This window comes from Polyodon spathula, chromosome 16 (assembly GCF_017654505.1).
Source record: "Polyodon spathula isolate WHYD16114869_AA chromosome 16, ASM1765450v1, whole genome shotgun sequence".
Lineage (NCBI taxonomy): Eukaryota > Metazoa > Chordata > Actinopteri > Acipenseriformes > Polyodontidae > Polyodon > Polyodon spathula.
Window position 1 is genome coordinate 33,914,877 of NC_054549.1, and position 17,511 is coordinate 33,932,387.

The 17,511-nt window shown below is 36.6% G+C and overlaps 2 protein-coding genes across 3 annotated transcripts; one reads left to right on the forward strand and one right to left on the reverse strand.

Annotated features, from left to right (window-relative positions):
* Positions 1-1,278: 1,278 nt before the first annotated feature.
* Positions 1,279-5,583, forward strand: LOC121328441 (troponin C, slow skeletal and cardiac muscles). Its single transcript, XM_041273099.1, has 6 exons — positions 1,279-1,384; positions 3,159-3,189; positions 3,645-3,791; positions 4,416-4,530; positions 4,858-4,994; positions 5,532-5,583. The coding sequence occupies exons 1-6, from the start codon at positions 1,361-1,363 to the stop codon at positions 5,561-5,563; spliced, it is 486 nt and encodes a 161-aa protein (XP_041129033.1). The 5' UTR covers positions 1,279-1,360; the 3' UTR covers positions 5,564-5,583.
* A 6,456-nt stretch (positions 5,584-12,039) lies between these two features.
* Positions 12,040-13,834, reverse strand: LOC121328354 (60S ribosomal protein L29-like). 2 transcript variants are annotated; one of them, XM_041272970.1, is made up of 4 exons: positions 13,782-13,834; positions 13,153-13,208; positions 12,971-13,035; positions 12,040-12,265 (listed from the first exon to the last, which is right to left on the reverse strand). In XM_041272970.1, the coding sequence occupies exons 2-4, from the start codon at positions 13,187-13,189 to the stop codon at positions 12,170-12,172; spliced, it is 198 nt and encodes a 65-aa protein (XP_041128904.1). In that variant the 5' UTR covers positions 13,190-13,208; positions 13,782-13,834; the 3' UTR covers positions 12,040-12,169. The 2 variants fall into 2 exon arrangements, with proteins under 2 accessions (XP_041128904.1, XP_041128905.1); XM_041272971.1 differs by lacking the exon at positions 13,782-13,834 and adding an exon at positions 13,522-13,727.
* Between the last annotated feature and the right edge of the window lie 3,677 nt (positions 13,835-17,511).

Sequence of the window (17,511 nt, forward strand, 5' to 3'; positions counted from 1 at the left end):
GTTTTGGAAGATAATCATCGTCAGGAGAATAGAGTACAGTGTAGTTATTGCACAACCGTTTTAGTTAGCTAAACTGGAAGCATGTGATTTAAGTTCAAGTGTACGAGTAACAAAATACCTTGAAATAGACTTTTTTTAATAGATATGCAATTCTATAAATTTGAAAACAGTAAAACCGAAAGCAGAACCATGCAAAGTACCACCAAAACTACCATAACCTACAGCATGCACAGTATTTAGAATTGCATCATATAATACCCAGGGCCATGCACAGTTTAATTGAAACCAGATACATGGGCCTCCAGATATAACTGTTAACAGCATGCCAATCAGTGGTAGCTGAATAACAAATGTCCATACAAATGATTATGTGAGTGATGCATGCACTGCTTGATTCACAAACATTCATAAAAAAAATACCACAACAGAAGCTCTTTGCATGATATGTGGAGTCACTGTTGCTTCTACAGTACCTTGCCCATCTGTTTATAGACCTGACTAATGCAGATGGCAGATTTATGTGCAACTTATAACTAATAACTTATAACACAAGAACTTGTTAATAAATAAAATAAATAAAATGTCTATCTCTCTGTAGCCAGTGAGTTTCAGTCACAATGGGCAAGACAGCAGATCTGATAGACATATATGGGCTGATGGAAACATCACATACAGCACTGATGTTACAGAAGAACAGTCTGAAAAGTAATGGTACATTCCGGAGAACAGACTTTGACGCAGCTATCCAAACCGCTCTGTAGGATGTAATCAATCAGAAAGGGTCACCTATAACACAGTTACTTTTCCAATTCATATTTGAATTCTGGGCACTGGCAGGATACCGTAACCTTAGCCAACCCAATCATTGGATGTCAGCTAGACCGTATAAAATATTATTGCTGAGAGAAAGAAAGAGTTAGCGTCATGTGTCCGAATAATGCTCAGTTGTAAAATAGCTCTGATGCATCTGGGTAGAAATGTCAATTAGCTCTATTAATAAAGACTAGTAAGACGTATTTTTAGCAGGGGGTTCTGTATCCTCACAGTTCACATATTGCTCGTGCAATGGAATGCTGAGTGTGTGTCCCCAGATCATTTAGTCACGATTAGGATAAAGAGGATAAGAACTGCCCCCCATGCTGATCATTCCATTCTGAAGTATGCTGTCCAAGAGCCAACGTGTTCTTATCTGAGCTGAGTGCAGTAGTCAGGAGTAAGTGACAGGCTGTGACTGAGGGGCTCACATAAAAGCTCTGGCTGGGGGGAGTCTCGCTCTGTTGCTCTCTGTGTTTGGAACACCTCTCTCTCTCTTTCTCTCTCTCTCTCTGCTGCACCTCGGCTCAACTGACAGCCACCAGCTATGGGTGACATTTACAAAGCAGCGGTAAGTGAGATTGTGATGTATCATTAAAGCTAAAGGCAAAATGTTCTTAAATTTTATTACAAAAAATTATTCACAACTGAAAAGAAGGCTTCAAATGTCTGTATATAAGCATGTACATTTGGCTCACTTTTCTAGCCTTTTAAAATGCTACTAGAAAAAGGTTCAAGAAGACTGCTTTAAATGCTTTAAATCCCATAATAAGATCCAACTGTTTACAGGAAATGACCTGAAAAAGGGTAACAGTGTGGAGATGATTTATATTAGCAGATGCAGTTCACTTTGCTGTCAGGTGGACAAACACCTGAGAATAGGGTTAACTTTGAACAGAATAGTTTTAAAAGCTCCTTGTTGCGGGTTGTAAAGACTTGTGTTTGTGCTTAAAAACTCATCTTGAAGAAATGCAAATGCAACACCATTCAGACAACAACCACTGATATTTAATTTAATCTTCAAATGTCAGATAGTAAAATAGAAGCATCCTCCTGGGATATCTAATTGTATTTTCTGTAAGAGTATTTTGCTAATTAATGGCTACTAGGACAACATTTTCTATACCTAGAATTGTTATTTAATTAAAATAAATAGATATACAGTCTTTATGTTGATCCTTAACTCTAACATGAACTGAATAGACACTTAGAATAAGTGTCACCAATAGGTGCAAGTAAGAATACAATTGAATTGATGCTTCTGAAAAATTAATTCAATGGCTAATCTAATATCAGGCGTTATTGTATTCATTAAAAAAGGCTTTGATCAAAGCATTCTTTCAGTAAGTAAAGCTTTGTGGATAGGGCCCACCGACACTCCTAGCCTTCCTTCTCTAATAACATGTGATATATCTATATAATCTATTCTGGGAAAAGAGATCAGCTTTGCATGTTCACTTTAATTGAACACATCTGATGAAAGAGGTTGTGGAAAATCTAAGCATCGTGACCAATGAGCTGAAGTGTGGGCTTCTATTCATGCCTACAAATGGCTCTCTCACTTCCAGTGGCTAATTTTGGTAAGTCTTTCCTACAGCTATCACTTGTTAAGATTGGTGCCAGTGAGAAGAGCCCGTGGTTTAGATAAAAACTTCAAGGCTGAATTCCAGTGCTATCATCAGGGGGCAACCAAACTATTTATCTTTCACTCAAGCGCTTTGGGTTAAAAATAACAGCCACACGCAGGACAATCAGATTTTTAACAAGGCACATAAGGACCACCGCAGGGCTTGTTACTCTGCCATGTATTTTATCTCCGGAGTTTCCAGTCTGTCCAAGCAAGAGCCCGGACAATGAAGTTTAAAAAAAAAAAAAAAAAAAACACAGCTGTTTCTGTTTGTTTGTTTTTTCCCCCACAGTTGTTCTTGGATTTACATTTCATTTTTAAAATAGATTCATATTTACGAGTGGCTGGCTTTTCTGCTGGAGAGAGCGGTTTACACTAGTGGATACAAATTATACTTAATTCTGTTTTTAATTGGTCACTTGATAAGAGGTGCATTCTATTGAACACAACCATATTGAAATAGCATCAATTGTGCTTGTAAAGTGACCAGACTCAACAAACAACAGTGCTCCCTCACAAATGTAGTTAATTCAAGGCTAGTACATGCTGATGGCAAATTCCTACAAGTATTTTACACAGTTCAGTAGGCTCCTTGGCTAATTTTAATGTGCAAGTCTGACTGCAAAACAAAAACTGTATAGCAGAAACAAGAGATAAACAGCCTATAGCTTATATGTTTTTGTTAGGCATAAATACTTGATCTCTTTCTGTTCTGCAGGTTGAGCAGCTCACAGAGGAACAAAAAAATGGTGAGTAATCCAGTTTGCTATTACACACATTGTATTCAATGTTCCCAAATGCAATGCTTTGATATACATGTTGTATTCTCTATGAAAGATTAATGTCTTACCGTACCACAGTCTTCCACCTCTGCTATCATTTGGGATAAACTGAAGAATAATAACAACTTCAATTCACAGAAAGGGGAACAAACATTATTTTCACACTGACTAGCCAATCCTAAATAGTTTATTTTTCCAATACTGGTAAATTATCAGCATTAACCAAATGCTTGGCTAATGTCAGTCACTCCATTATAACACAGGTTCCTTTGTTACAAACAGCAGTGGGGTACAGCTACTGTGGAGTTTCAGGGGCAACCTTGCATGCAGTCTTGCTCAAGTCACCTCGTTACTAATCTGCTACATCAAACCTCACCCTGTGTGTTCAGTGTTGTCATCCTTATAACCCCCCTTTATTACAGAGTTTAGGGCAGCCTTCGACATCTTCGTGCAGGATGCGGAGGACGGCTGCATCAGTACCAAGGAGCTGGGGAAGGTGATGAGGATGCTGGGGCAGAGCCCTACCCCAGAGGAGCTGCAGGAGATGATCGACGAGGTGGATGAAGATGGCAAGTTATTTTGACAATGTAGCCGAGCACGGATCTTCTACTAGTCTCATGAGGTTTAAGGCTGCTACTTGATAATTGCTTGTGGCTATAAATTGTTCTCCAGTGTGTATATGCCCTCAAAATCACTGGAAACTATATTTCTATTTAGTTCATACTCTTTGTTTAAAGCACCAACATGCTCTACTTAGTTCCACTCACTATTTATTATGTACTAGAAAGTATCTTAGAAAGTAATCATTTAAGCCATAATCTATTAAATACCAAGAAAACCTTTTTGAAGTTTCTGGTGGTCCGTGATTGTAATTGTTTTTAACAGGTCCTTACTCTGGCTAGGTAACTTAAATACTGCACTGATGGGTTTGCTATCTTATCAAATGAAACTTTAGTTCTATACTGTGACTGGGTAGCCTTGCCGCCCGGGCTAGTTGTCGGCAGGAATTAAACACAGAAAGCAGACAGAAAGCACTGTTGCACACTTTATTAAACAAACAAACAGGAACAAACAAACACGGTACAAGGGACAAAATAAAAGCTTTAAGCAAAATACACAAAAAGGAGTGAATAAGACATCCCACAGCAAGTTTTTAAGCTACTACTAAATTAGCCTATCCGTTTGTGTTTCAGGCAGTGGCACAGTTGACTTTGACGAGTTTTTGGTCATGATGGTGATGTGTATGAAAGATGACAACAAAGGAAAATCAGAAGAGGAACTGGCAGAACTCTTCAGAATGTTTGATAAGTAAGTCACTATGCATCCGGAGCAAAACAACGTGAATACATTTGAAGCCATTCTCTGGGCGATATAGAGTGCTGCAATACTACTGTATAACAAACAGCAACTGTATTTATGTTAGCTTTGTTTAGAAATTCAGCAATGTTGAATGCTTAATAGTTATGGATGTTATGTTTTCTTTGCCTAAAGTTAACTTTGATAAGATGAAAAACTATTATGTATATTATATATGTTTACATTTGTAAATTAGCAAGGAACTGCAATGGGGTTTCTTTGCAAGCGCTCTGTAATAATCTAGTTCTGTAACTCCTTTTCTTATCCTTGGGGTTACAGAAATACAGACGGATACATTGACCTTGAGGAGCTGAAGTTCATGCTGGATACTACGGGAGAAACTATTACCGAAGATGATATAGAAGAGCTGATGAAAGATGGTGACAAAAACAATGATGGAAAGATTGATTACGATGGTAATGCAATGTGCATGACAAATATAGGCCCCTCTTGACAAAACTTTAAGGAGTGTTTCTGGAAACATTTAAATTTTAATACCCCATTTAAATGAATGAATACTTGATGCTGTTACACATAGAGAGGGAAATCTGCAGTCTTAAGTCTTATCTTATCGCAACCACTTCTTGTTTCATTTTTTTTAATCCTGCCAGCCTGTAATGTCAATAATAAGATGCTGCTTTTGTGTCCTTTTTTATATGCAGTAAGACACTGTATACCACAGACAATGACACACTTCTATGTATATCTCTTTGTGTGTAGCATTGTTTATTAATTGAACAATACCACACACAGCTTAATAAGCCATTTCCTATACATGGAATGTGCTAAATATAAATCTTTCAGTCAGGAACCAGATGTAAGAAAGCCTTCTGTTCCTCTTGTATTTTAAAGTCAGTCACATTCTATTGCGGAAATGTTGTTTCTAATGGTATTCAATGCATCTCTGACACTGTTCTACATCACTCATTCTGTATTCTGTTCTTTAATTCTAGAGTTCCTTGAGTTCATGAAGGGAGTGGAATAAACATCAAGCAAAGGAGAAGAGAACGGCTGTGAAGCAAAAGGATTGTTCTATGATGCCAACGCTGTGCCCGCCCTTTGAACTGTGATGAACTGTACTTTCTGAAACCAGCTAACCCACTATATTATTTCAATATGATATTGTAAATGCTGTATAGGATACTTGTGTATAGGTGTTATTTGAAATACCAGGATATAGCCTTTAGTATTTAAGAAAAATGATACTCTAATGATGCTAATGTTTTGATGGTTTATACCAAATATAGTATATATATTATATCTCTATATATATATATATTATATATATATATATATATATATATATATAAAGGTGGCTATTCCACCGATAATTTAATATATTTAAAGATAACTATCAATGCCCACCATTACATATCATAATACAATACCTCTGTCAGTAAAATGTATTGATATTTTATTTCCCAATGATTTTATAACACAGTTTTGTATTGATAATTTCCTGAAAATCTTAAAAGATTTTAATTAAATGCAATTTTACTTCATTAAACAACACTAGTGCTTTTTGCTAAAAGAAGATTGAACAATAAAAAGATTGTTTTTTGATAGATTAAATTCATTAAACTTATTGATTAAGAAGGCAACAACAATTTTATGAATTTCAAGCATTTTCAATCCAGAGATGAGTTTGGCTTAAAGCTTTATCAATGGGTCCATAGTTTCAAAACTTTAAATACAGGGGCCTTATTTACAAAACCTAAACTGCATTTAAAATAAATACCCATATTTTCTTAAATTAAATAACATTAGTCATATTACTTTCAAAAGTGTATTCTTGAGTTTTCAACTTACCCTCTAGCTTTGAAATAATCAGCAGTATTGGTATAGAAATACCTGCCTAAATTAACTACCAGTTTATAATATTTTCCAGATTCTCCTATTCTTATTAATTAGGATTAACAATACTGTATTCATTTCAGTTACTGAATTTGTATCCAAGATTATCCCAGTCACTGAAACCAGGTATTCAGAGTTTCAACCACATTATTCACAACCATATCTAAAATTGTGGAACGACGTCGGCCACAGTGGAATTCATACCAGTGACCGGTTTGCATTGCAAGTTCTAATCCTGTTTTTTTTAGATGTCAAAGGGTTTCCTTACTCTGCAGGTGATGTTGCGCTGCTGAATGGACAGTCTGTTTTTAAAAATGCAGAGGCGTCCAGAAGGTCAAGGGTATGACTCCCATCTCTCGAGCTTTGTTCCACTATGAAACTGCCAAGTCTTGAGCATGCACAGCTGAGGAAGCTGCCTTCCCCAGTGATAGAATCTTACTTCCCGCTAGGGATGTGCGGTTGAAAGAGGAAATTATTCAACAATCTTTGCAGTAAACAACCCTACTGGCTGCTGATCAGGAACTTGTTGGCATGAATAATGGCTATGAATCCTGAAAGTTGCTACAGCGTGAGATGTAGGTGAAAGTATTGAGGCTCTTCTTCAAGCATATTCTCTAGAAACTTTATGTTATACACCACATAGGTGACAGATTAAATATTAAAATAGAAATACATGCATCTGCATAACAAAAGCACCATTAGAAAAAAGATTAATACCCTTTCCGATTTGCTGTTGCAATATAGCAAGGCTATCTGGCACACAGGTTGACATAGGAAAGCTGTACAGTCCCTAAAGACAAAACTGCTGCACCTTTGAATAAGGTAAAATGGTAAAATATAATTAGAATATAAAACTAAACATGACTGAGACACTGCAGCTTTCAGGCCAGGAATCTTGATTAGTGGGTCTGCGTCTGTAATATTTTGATAGTCTTCTCTTCCTGTTCTGTACGTTTTCAATCACTTTTAATGTTATCTACGTGTGGTGCAAACAGAAATTAACAATGTTTGTGTCAGTAAAATAAAAAGGGAATCAATAGGAACAGTTGTGGGCTAAAGTTAATTTTTTATCTCTCTTTCCTACAGTAGGTTTCCTGATTTCATAGCAAGATATAATTTACCTATAAATAATATATATATATATATATATATATATATATATTATATATATATATATATTATATGGGATATATATATATATATATATATATATATATATATATATATATATATATATACATCTGTTTCAAACAGATGTAATAATAAAATGTGTGTGTGTGTTGGGAAACTACTCTATAAGTAACCTAGTGGTAAATTAATAGGGATAATGTTAAAGTTTACCAATGCAATTTTCATGGTCATTTTTAGCATTATAGCATAACAGCATAATATAGAATATACTGGGTAGCCACATTGTGACACTGTATTTAAGATACCAGTATTGTGTGCAGTGTATGTCAAACACTCTAATTCTAAGTTCTTCAGAATAGTATTCAGAATTCTGGTACTGCCAATAGGACCTCAAGCCCATGCTCACCTGTGCACACATTCCAAAGGTACTGTAAAAGGAGGAACTGAAAAACACGACATCTTCTGCCATCATGTAAACCCCACATCCGGAAAGCATATTCTGAATACCTGTATTCCCAATACCCTAGTATCCACAATCCCCCCTGTATACAACTATAGTAAGTATGATCTTTATTCACATCCTGTGTTGTTTATTTCTGATTTGGTAGTTTTATGGGATGATGATAATTTGGAGTAAATATCTTAGAAACCAGTTTCAAACCACTGGTTGCATAGGCTTTGATCTTTTACTTCTGAGCTTTTGCACTGGCCTGTTCTGTTCACTTTCAAAAAGATTTGGATCAACAGTTTAAATCTACGTAGCAACAATGCATCCCAATAACTCTCCCTTCACCTGCGCACCCAAGGAATACCTCCACCAGACTCATTTGCAATATTTTTTTCTTTACTGTGTTTAGCACAGTCGTTGTGAACTATGAATAGAGCAGGTGATAACAAGCCAGCATAACCTACTGGGCTGCACTCATGTATTGCAATGTTCCACACTAATCCCACCATTTCTGGCATGTATCATCGAGTCTCTGATAATGAGAATGGATGAAAGCTTCCTTCACATATTGAAATAACACCAGCAGTTCCATCGTCTGCTGATAGTTCTTTTACGTTGTCAGAAAGTGCCAGAGAAAAAAAGACTATAATAGCAAAGGTTCAGCAATCCTGTTACCTTGAGAAATCACCCCTGCCTGAGTGAACACTAGGAAAGTATATATGAATTGACCCTCATCAGAAAATTCCAATGGAAAGTATAGCATAGCCCATTGCAGTTCAAGAAATACCAAAGGAGTGGGTACAATTTTCTTTCAACACCACAGTAATTATATAAAATGACGGTGTCGTTACAATACAACTACACACGTTTAATTACAAAACTGTTGACAGTTGCTGTCGTTTGTAACTACACTGTATTTACACCTGCGACTGTTAATTTACAATGTAAAAAACCTTGAAGCCACATGTGGAAATTACATTACAAATGTCTTATTTCAAACGATAGACTTATACGTGTGAGATAATATTTGTGTTTCTGACCAGCTGTCTCTTTGCAGGGCTAGTGGGCCCTGTGGTCTGTCATGATCTGTGTTGTTGGAGGTATCTAGTGGTGTGCTGCCCATTCAAGGCTCTTTGGTCTGGGAAGAAGCATGCAGTGTTCGCCCTGCTCTTCACCTGGGTCTGATCGTTCCTCCCCTCTTCAGCCTCTGTGAGTATGTCCAGGAGGGCGAGAACCTGAACTGTGCCCCCGCCAGGCACCGGCAGGACTGGAAGAGCCGCAGTTACTGCTTCTTGTTCAATTACACTCTCAAGCAGATAAGATTCAAACGTACCACTCTCTGCGAAAAAGATGCATGGAATCGACAGAAGGAAATAACACAGCTAAATGAGGCTTCTGTGACAGTCAAATATCACCACCCCACAGACAATAACTAAGTGCAGGAAGTGATTACAGTATCATATGCTTTATGGCTACTCTAGGTTTTAAGTGATATGTGAGTGTATTAGGATTGCTGGGAACATTCTAAGAATTTGCCAGCATTGTATATTTATGTGTTTCTTTATGTGTATCATGTGATAAGATGCAATTCATTTTGATTTTATGTGGAAGTGCTACCAAACTATTGTATAGATTTCGAGCGATTGCAATGTGTATTGGTGGCATTGCTTGAACCAGTTCTGAAGTTACTTCAGTCATTTCAATGCGATAACATTAAACGTTGATGAAAACGTTATCCAACAAAAATATCTTCATAGCTTCAATCTACTTTGAATGTATTAGAAGAGATTTGTTGCCTGTTGTTTGACAGCCAGGTATATGACTGCACCAGATCCCAGAAATACTTGAAAAGGACAGATCCAGTCATTAAAACAGTAATTCTACATCTATACAGCAATTTGTATTTTTGCTAAGAAAAAAAAAATCTGTAAGCATCGATTCATTGCTGTTATATGGGGAAGATTTTCTTTGGGTCATTAAAAAAAAAAAAAAAAAAAAAGACGGATTAAATTAGCAAGAGGATTCAGCTGTCAGAATATGCAGCTCTGGGCTACACAGGATGGAAAGTTGTACTGTAACAACATACTAAACTAATCCTCTCAATCTGACTGGTAATTCTGATAACGAGCCAAAAGAAAGGTCATTTAGCTTCTGTGCCTTAAAATGACTTGTAACAAGGAAAAGCAGCTTATGTTTGCATTTTAAATGCAACAGTCACCCCATTTACACAAAGGTGTGTACTGCATGGGGAATGCATTTCCATTTACACAAAGGTGTGTACTGCATGGGGCATGCACTTCCATTTAGTTCCCATCCCTGTATGTTATAGTTCAGACTCTCACCTTGTCTTTTTAATGTATCTCTCCCTAAAGCCTGACAAGAAGCTTTACAGTAACAGGGCAGCATGAAATTGGTTTTCACTGCCGCCCTGATCTAGACAACACACAGGAATAAATCCAAGCTTGGAACCAACTAACATGGTTAAGTGCACTGGTGGGGAAGCAATGTATACCACCCTGCCTTCTAAAGCATATGGCAGGCTTTTGGGTGCAATACATTTAAACTCCGTGAAGTGAATAAAAACTATGCAGGAGACTATAACGTAACACGCCAAAAATAGGACAAAAAAGACCAGAAAATAGAGCATTTTCTTCAACTACCTTAGAGCTCGTCGTAATTGTTTTTGCCCTGATTTTGCAGGTCTCCTAATCTGGTCTCGTGCTGTGTGACCACCCAGAGAGCTGAATAGGTGACCAAGACAGTCGTTATTATCATACTGGCCTTCCTCTTCAGTTGAATGCAATATGCTTTGTTCGCCCTGACTAAGGTACTGTGCCGAGACCAAGATTGATCGGAGGGTACAAAGCATTTCCAAGCACATGGCCAAAACAGGTCAGACCTACAACCCTCTCATCTATATCTATGTATTGTATTTATACTACGCTTTATATTTTCTTCCTCGCATTCAGAGATTATAAATCACAGATTTCTAATTGCAACTAAATGAAAAGGAAATCTTAATTTTGTTCCTTCTTTTTGTTAATATCGTGATCAGCTCATTACTTCGGTCAGCTGTCTCAGGTGCTAGCTGCGTGCAAGAAGAAAATTCAAGTCAAAACCGGATCACACAATAAAAAAAAAAAAACAGGATACACCCCTCCAGAGGAAGCACCAAAAACACACAACCCCAAGCAAACATTATAGCGCTCCTTCACATCATGACTACATGCTAGCCATCGTAAGACGGCTTTGTTTTTCAACACGCATGCCCTTGTTTTGAAACTCGTTTCCTTGATTTGCTAAAAGCATTAGTGCTCCCTTACAGTATTCAAACACAGTAGGTTGCTGTTGCAGACGACAGATCATTGCTGTTGTCACAACCATAAAATAGGTAGTACTTAAAACACTTTTCATCTGTGAGATTCTGAGGAAAAAAGGAAGCTGTGGTAATGTAGTCATCCACTTTACTTCAGTGCTTGCTCAGTGATTCAGTATTTGTAAGATGCTTTTGAACGCCTGTACTGTATATGGAAGTTCCAAGTTTACAGATAAAGAAGTGGCTATGTAAACAAGTTTGGTCATGTTTGTCATTCAAACTGTTTGACCTGTTTCTGGTTCATATTGTCTGCAGATCTGCACATTTTCTTAAGGTTTCTTCCACAGTGTGACACTCAATCAGTTAATATTCTTGCTTTGCTTTGATTTCACAGGTTCAAACCTCGTTCAGTTAATTTGAGCTTGGAAATAACCTTTTTTTGTGATATTACCATAGGTGTTGCAATAAACAAATATTTCCATAAATTATATTTTTCAACTACTAAAACGCAGCACTTTCACTCATGGAATAGACTCCCTTGTAATAAAGGCACAATTTAACACAAGTGTTACATATAGCACTACCCTGCCTCCTTTCTACAGAAATTTGGAGATGTGTCAGATTCTGCTTCACAGCTCTAAACATTCTACATTGGTTGTTCAGAACACCTCAGGATGGAGTGAAAAATAATTCAAAACACAAGTTCTGCGACTTCAATATCCCACTGTTTTATTGTATTAGAAAAATAGCTTCAGGTGGTATTAACGCTACACAGTCCAACAAGAATATCAACGGGTTGAAGACGGCACACTGGTTGTTTCATCTCAGGAATGTATTCCAGTTTATTTCGCTGCATTCTCTCTGGCCCTAACTTTCTTCATTCCTTTCTTGTTATGCTTCTTAGCGAAACGCATGTTCTTCAAGAATTTGGGATCCACCTGAAAAGACAAACACGGCATTAACAGTGTTTGCAACCTATTGGACAGGTGACTGAAAAAAAAAAGCCTGTTCCCATTTAAAATACTTAGCACAAATAAGATCTTTACATTATAATGAATTGAATGTCACAGCATTTCTTTCAATACATAGTACACTAAACTACTGCTATCGCAGGCTTAGAGACTTTCATAACCACTGCAAGCCAGCCATCTAAAAATGCAAAGAAATCACCCTTTATGGATGAAGTCCGAAGAAAAGCTTTAGCCTGAAGTGTTGATTCATCACTGAAGACATTATGAAAGACGTTTAAATGTCTAACTCCTTACTGTATCTAAAAGTGCGATCACGTCATGATTATATAATAAACATCCTTATTAAAAATGATTGTAATTGAGAGTCATTACAAAACATGCATGTCCAAACGTTTGAAGGCATGCAACTGCAACAACCAAACACCAAAATCAACTGTTTTAATAAAGAAACAGAATAAATTTAGCAGCTTATGCATAAGACATGTTGTGGGAAAGCAAACCCAATCTGCAGGCAAAATGTTAAATTCGAGCTCAATTTTCCACTTTGTCCTTAAATATACCAAACTTCATACAACCATATGTGCCTAAACTGGTAATAACCCCTTTCTGGTACAAAATGTTTTTATTACACTTAGTGAACAATTATATATAAAAGTAATATACTCCACTTACACCCTTCAAGGACTCGTATCTTTGGGACTTTGGCTTCTTGATGCCATTCCTGTGAGCTTTGCGGGCTGGGGAAAGTTGAAACGTCAACATAAGTTGTTTGGCACCAAAAGCAATTTTAAAACAGTAAGTTAGTTGGTATCAATATATTATAATGCAGGTATGTTTTGGAAATGAACACTTACCCTGGTTGTGGCTGGTGTGATTCTTGGACTTTGCCATTTTCTAGTTTTGCTGAAGTCTGAAGAGAGAAAGGTCTGGTTAGTACAGCAAGAATCAAAACACACAATTAGGAGTTTCAATTCTATAAAGCGGTACTGGAATGCGCCCTTCTTAAATACCACTACAGTATTACATTCTAAATATCTTGGTCGCATAATACACAATAACGCTTTATTTTCGATACATAAAAGTAAACATGCAACCAGTCATACATCCCGTAACCACACCGGCGTATGAAAGAAAAAGCACAAACCAAAAAACAAACAAACAAAAAAAAAAAAGGTTAGAATACGGACACTGAAAAACAAGACATAGAGAGATATAGATATTACTTTTCTATCGCAACACAAGTCCAAAAACGCTCAAAGATGGTATTCAATTATGAATGCTAACTACAGCGAAATTATCACTGCCTGCTGAAAAACACATGAGAAATAAACTACACTACATCTGCTTTTGTTATGTTCAATTTAAAACCGAGTAGTTTTGGTGGGCTTCAATTGTGATTACTCCGCTTTCAGATTTTCGTTTGTGTTGGTTAAATCAGAGGATTGTTACAGATAGACAGTTTAATTATGAACACATTCTCTACCTTCTACCTAAGAAGAGCTTCAACAGGAAGAGAAAGGGCGACTGCAAGGAACCATGGGAATATACAGACACGGAACGACATCTAAAACCCTCCCCACTCAACTCGGTTACATGCAATACATAGTTCTCGTCTGTAGAAGAAAGGTTCCACTGCAAAATGTTGTATTTTGTTTACTTCTAATCAACATTATGTTGCATAATTAATACAAATGGGCTTCAAAGAGTCCGTACCAAAATGTTTCTCAGAAACAGTCCAAAGTTTTGAGAATAAGGTCCATTATCGCCTATCTAACACATTATTACAACACTCAGAAACATTTAAACTGGTGACATTTAGCTTCTGAATTTTACTTGTTATGAAAACAACAACATAATTTGTGCGGCCAGAAATTAATATCAGTACTTGTATGATCTGTGTCCGTGTATTTGCAAAATACATTTTTAAGAAGAGTAAAATAAATATCTCAATTCACCACTTGAGGGCGCTTGGACAGTTTGCTTTCAATGTAACAGATAAGACAGCCTATTGCAACTGCAGTAGCACATTGAAACAGCCATTCCCTAATCTCGGGGAAATGTGCTTCTCCTGAACTATAATGGCAATGATGGTTTGGTGCACGAAGGCAGACTGAGTAATGGAAAAGGGCTGACCATGGCACAGTGTGAAACTGTGCAGGTTCCTGTGGTATGTGCTGTATGATCAGGATAGGTATACAGACACTTTTTATCATGTGCAGAACCACAGGCAGACATCACACTGGGCTCAGAATTACAGGTTAGTGCACACTCACTGTGCAGTCAACCCTTCCCACTGATGTACAGCTAAAACAAGAATCTGCCTGTGTTCTAACATAGTGTAGCACACACAGGCTACACCACCTGCAGTACACTGAAAACAATCGCTACTAAGCCCAGTTTAATCAATAATAATCTCATATTTGTATTCTTATCCATGGCTGCAAGAAACAGTAACTGTCTGCAAAAGTTTTTTTTTTTTTTTTTGCTTTTTTTGTTTCATAACATGGATTTTTAATTTTTTTTTTAACCGTGATCTGTAATTAAGAGTTTTCTTTACTCTTCTATTAAACTAAGTCAAAGTAATTGGAGCTAACAAAATAATTCAACAAATCGAAGCCATTTTACACTTCCATTAGCTAGATAAATCTGGAGTAGTTTTACAGAAACACTTGTTAAAGCACACATGCTTTTTTTTTCATTTTCTAACGTGATATCTGGCACTACTTTTTGGTTAACGGACACTCTCACTTTCTATTCCTTATTCTTGTGTTACCTGTTCACACTTTACTTGTTGGCATCATTTGACCTCAGCAGTTTCTGGGTGAAAGCATGTTACTGGCTGAAAGCATATCAGTCAATAGGAGAAGTAACTAATTGGTTATTGACAGGAAAGAAGCCAGGAAAGGGGTGGGGACAATTTCACTCTCCAGGTAAAATGACCCAGGAGGTACAAGACAGTCTAAAAACATGGCTTGCAAACTATTATGTTTTAAAATGAAAATACATATTTGCTATAACATGTGTTACTTTCAAAACTACACATTTGAGACAATGAACGGGTGTGCATGGTGTATTGTTTCTAATATAATCAGATCATGCTTAATGAAAGGAAAGCACACTTCACACTGGTCTGTTATCCTGTGCTACTGGGAAGTAGATTCAATGGTGAGGTGCAGTAACACCAGTGGAGTGTACATGGTAGCTGTGTCTCTATTGAGTTGAATAACCATGATGTCACATTTTCAGCGACCGCCATGGATTCAGTTATACTCAACGGTGATGTCATGGCTTGAAGTCACTGCACCATGCTGTCATAAGTGGATTTAAATTACATTAGATGCATTAAGTACAGTAACTGAGTCGCTCTTCCTTTGAAGCTCAGATCACTACTAAGCAGCTTTCATCAGTGAACTGGGTGACCGAGCTTGCTGAGGATTCTCACTCTAAGAGGCTCAGTTACTTAGAACATGTATTGTTGCACAGCAGGGACACCCCTGCAAAGTTTACCATATAATAAGTCAATTTTGCAGTTTTCCATGCTTTTACTGTGCTTAGCTATGCTTTTTGTTGTGGTATAACCAGGTTTTGACAATGCTTTAATTTTGTCAGTTGTATAATTGTGATTTAACGGGATTGCCTGTGCGTTATCATGCGTTACTTTATTCACAAAACTTTTACTATTGTATACTGCAGGATTTTATTTTTTACAAGGACTTACCTGTATAGCTGTATAATTGTTGTTGTTTTTTAATGGTTATGACATACAATTTTCTCAGCTAATGAAAAATGTACATATACATTTGTTATGAAATGCTATTATAAAAACTGTGATGAGTCACAATGCATTGTCACCTGTAATGTGTTATTTATATTATTGTTGGGGATAGGAACATCCACATTTCTTTGAAGTAAGCTTTAGGTTTGATATGATTTCTGTTGGTTGAATCTGATATTGATACAAAGAATGCCTTAGTTGCGAGGCCTGAAACATTATTTCCATGACATATAAGTAAACAAGATCTTGTCCTATGCAACCGTATTATCTTAGAAGGCGCGCACTGCCGAAGTGCCCATGGGGTAAACAGTGTGATATCTTATCTGGAGTGTCTGATGCACTGCTGCTTTAGTATCTTTAGTAATAGAGTGTGATGACCTTTAGAAACACTTGAGATGATGCCGTGGAGAATAGGTTATTTATTTTAGACATCATCATGTATTAGTTTCTTTTATATGATATTTTTTTTGATAGTCATTCATAAATGCCATTATTATGTATTTTATAGAAACTGTTAAAGAAATGGCTACATTTTGTATAATGAGTGAAAATGAAATCAGCAACAATGACGGGTTAGGCAGGTGCTCTGGTGGGAGTCTATGCTGCAATACTCCATTATCTCCAGTAGGTGTCAGTACTCGTCAGTGGTTTTGGAGTAGCCCTGTGATGTGGAAGGAATTAAAAGTGGGAAATACTGGTCTTCAATTCTTTATAACAAAACAACTCTTTCACATTTTGATAATGTATGTAAAGTGTTGCCAAACCACAAAGATTTGTTTTTAGAACTTTTGTTCAGGCCTTATAAGACTGTAACATATATGTACCCTAGCCCAACTATTAATACAACCTCCCTAGCCACCCTATTGCATATCTATCTATCTATCTATCTATCTATCTATCTATCTATCTATCTATCTATCTATCTATCTATCTATCTATATATATATATATATATATATATATATATATATATATATATATATATATATATATGTGTGTGTGTGTGTGTGTGTGTGTGTGTGTACACACACACACACACACACACACACACACACACACACACTAATACAAGCACAAGGGGTGATATAAAACGACTGTATCACCTTTCTCATAGTGTATGTGTAAGAGCCATATAAAATGTCTATTACAATAAGCATCTTAAGCAACAAATATAAAGTAAATGCTAAAGTTAAATGTGTTCTTCTAAAGGTTTCATAGAGTCTGAGTGATTCAAATCACCTTCCTCATTATATATAACCACCATACATTTTCCCATATCTGCAGTGTGATAATGACCATAGGTGAGTCTTGTAGGAAAGATGGCATGTTCTTTTCAACCTTTGATCTTTGCATCACATATTGCGAAAAAATTAGAACAGCTAACACACAAAGTCAGATTACATTTATGATGAGCTTCTGGTTTAGCAATAATTACAGT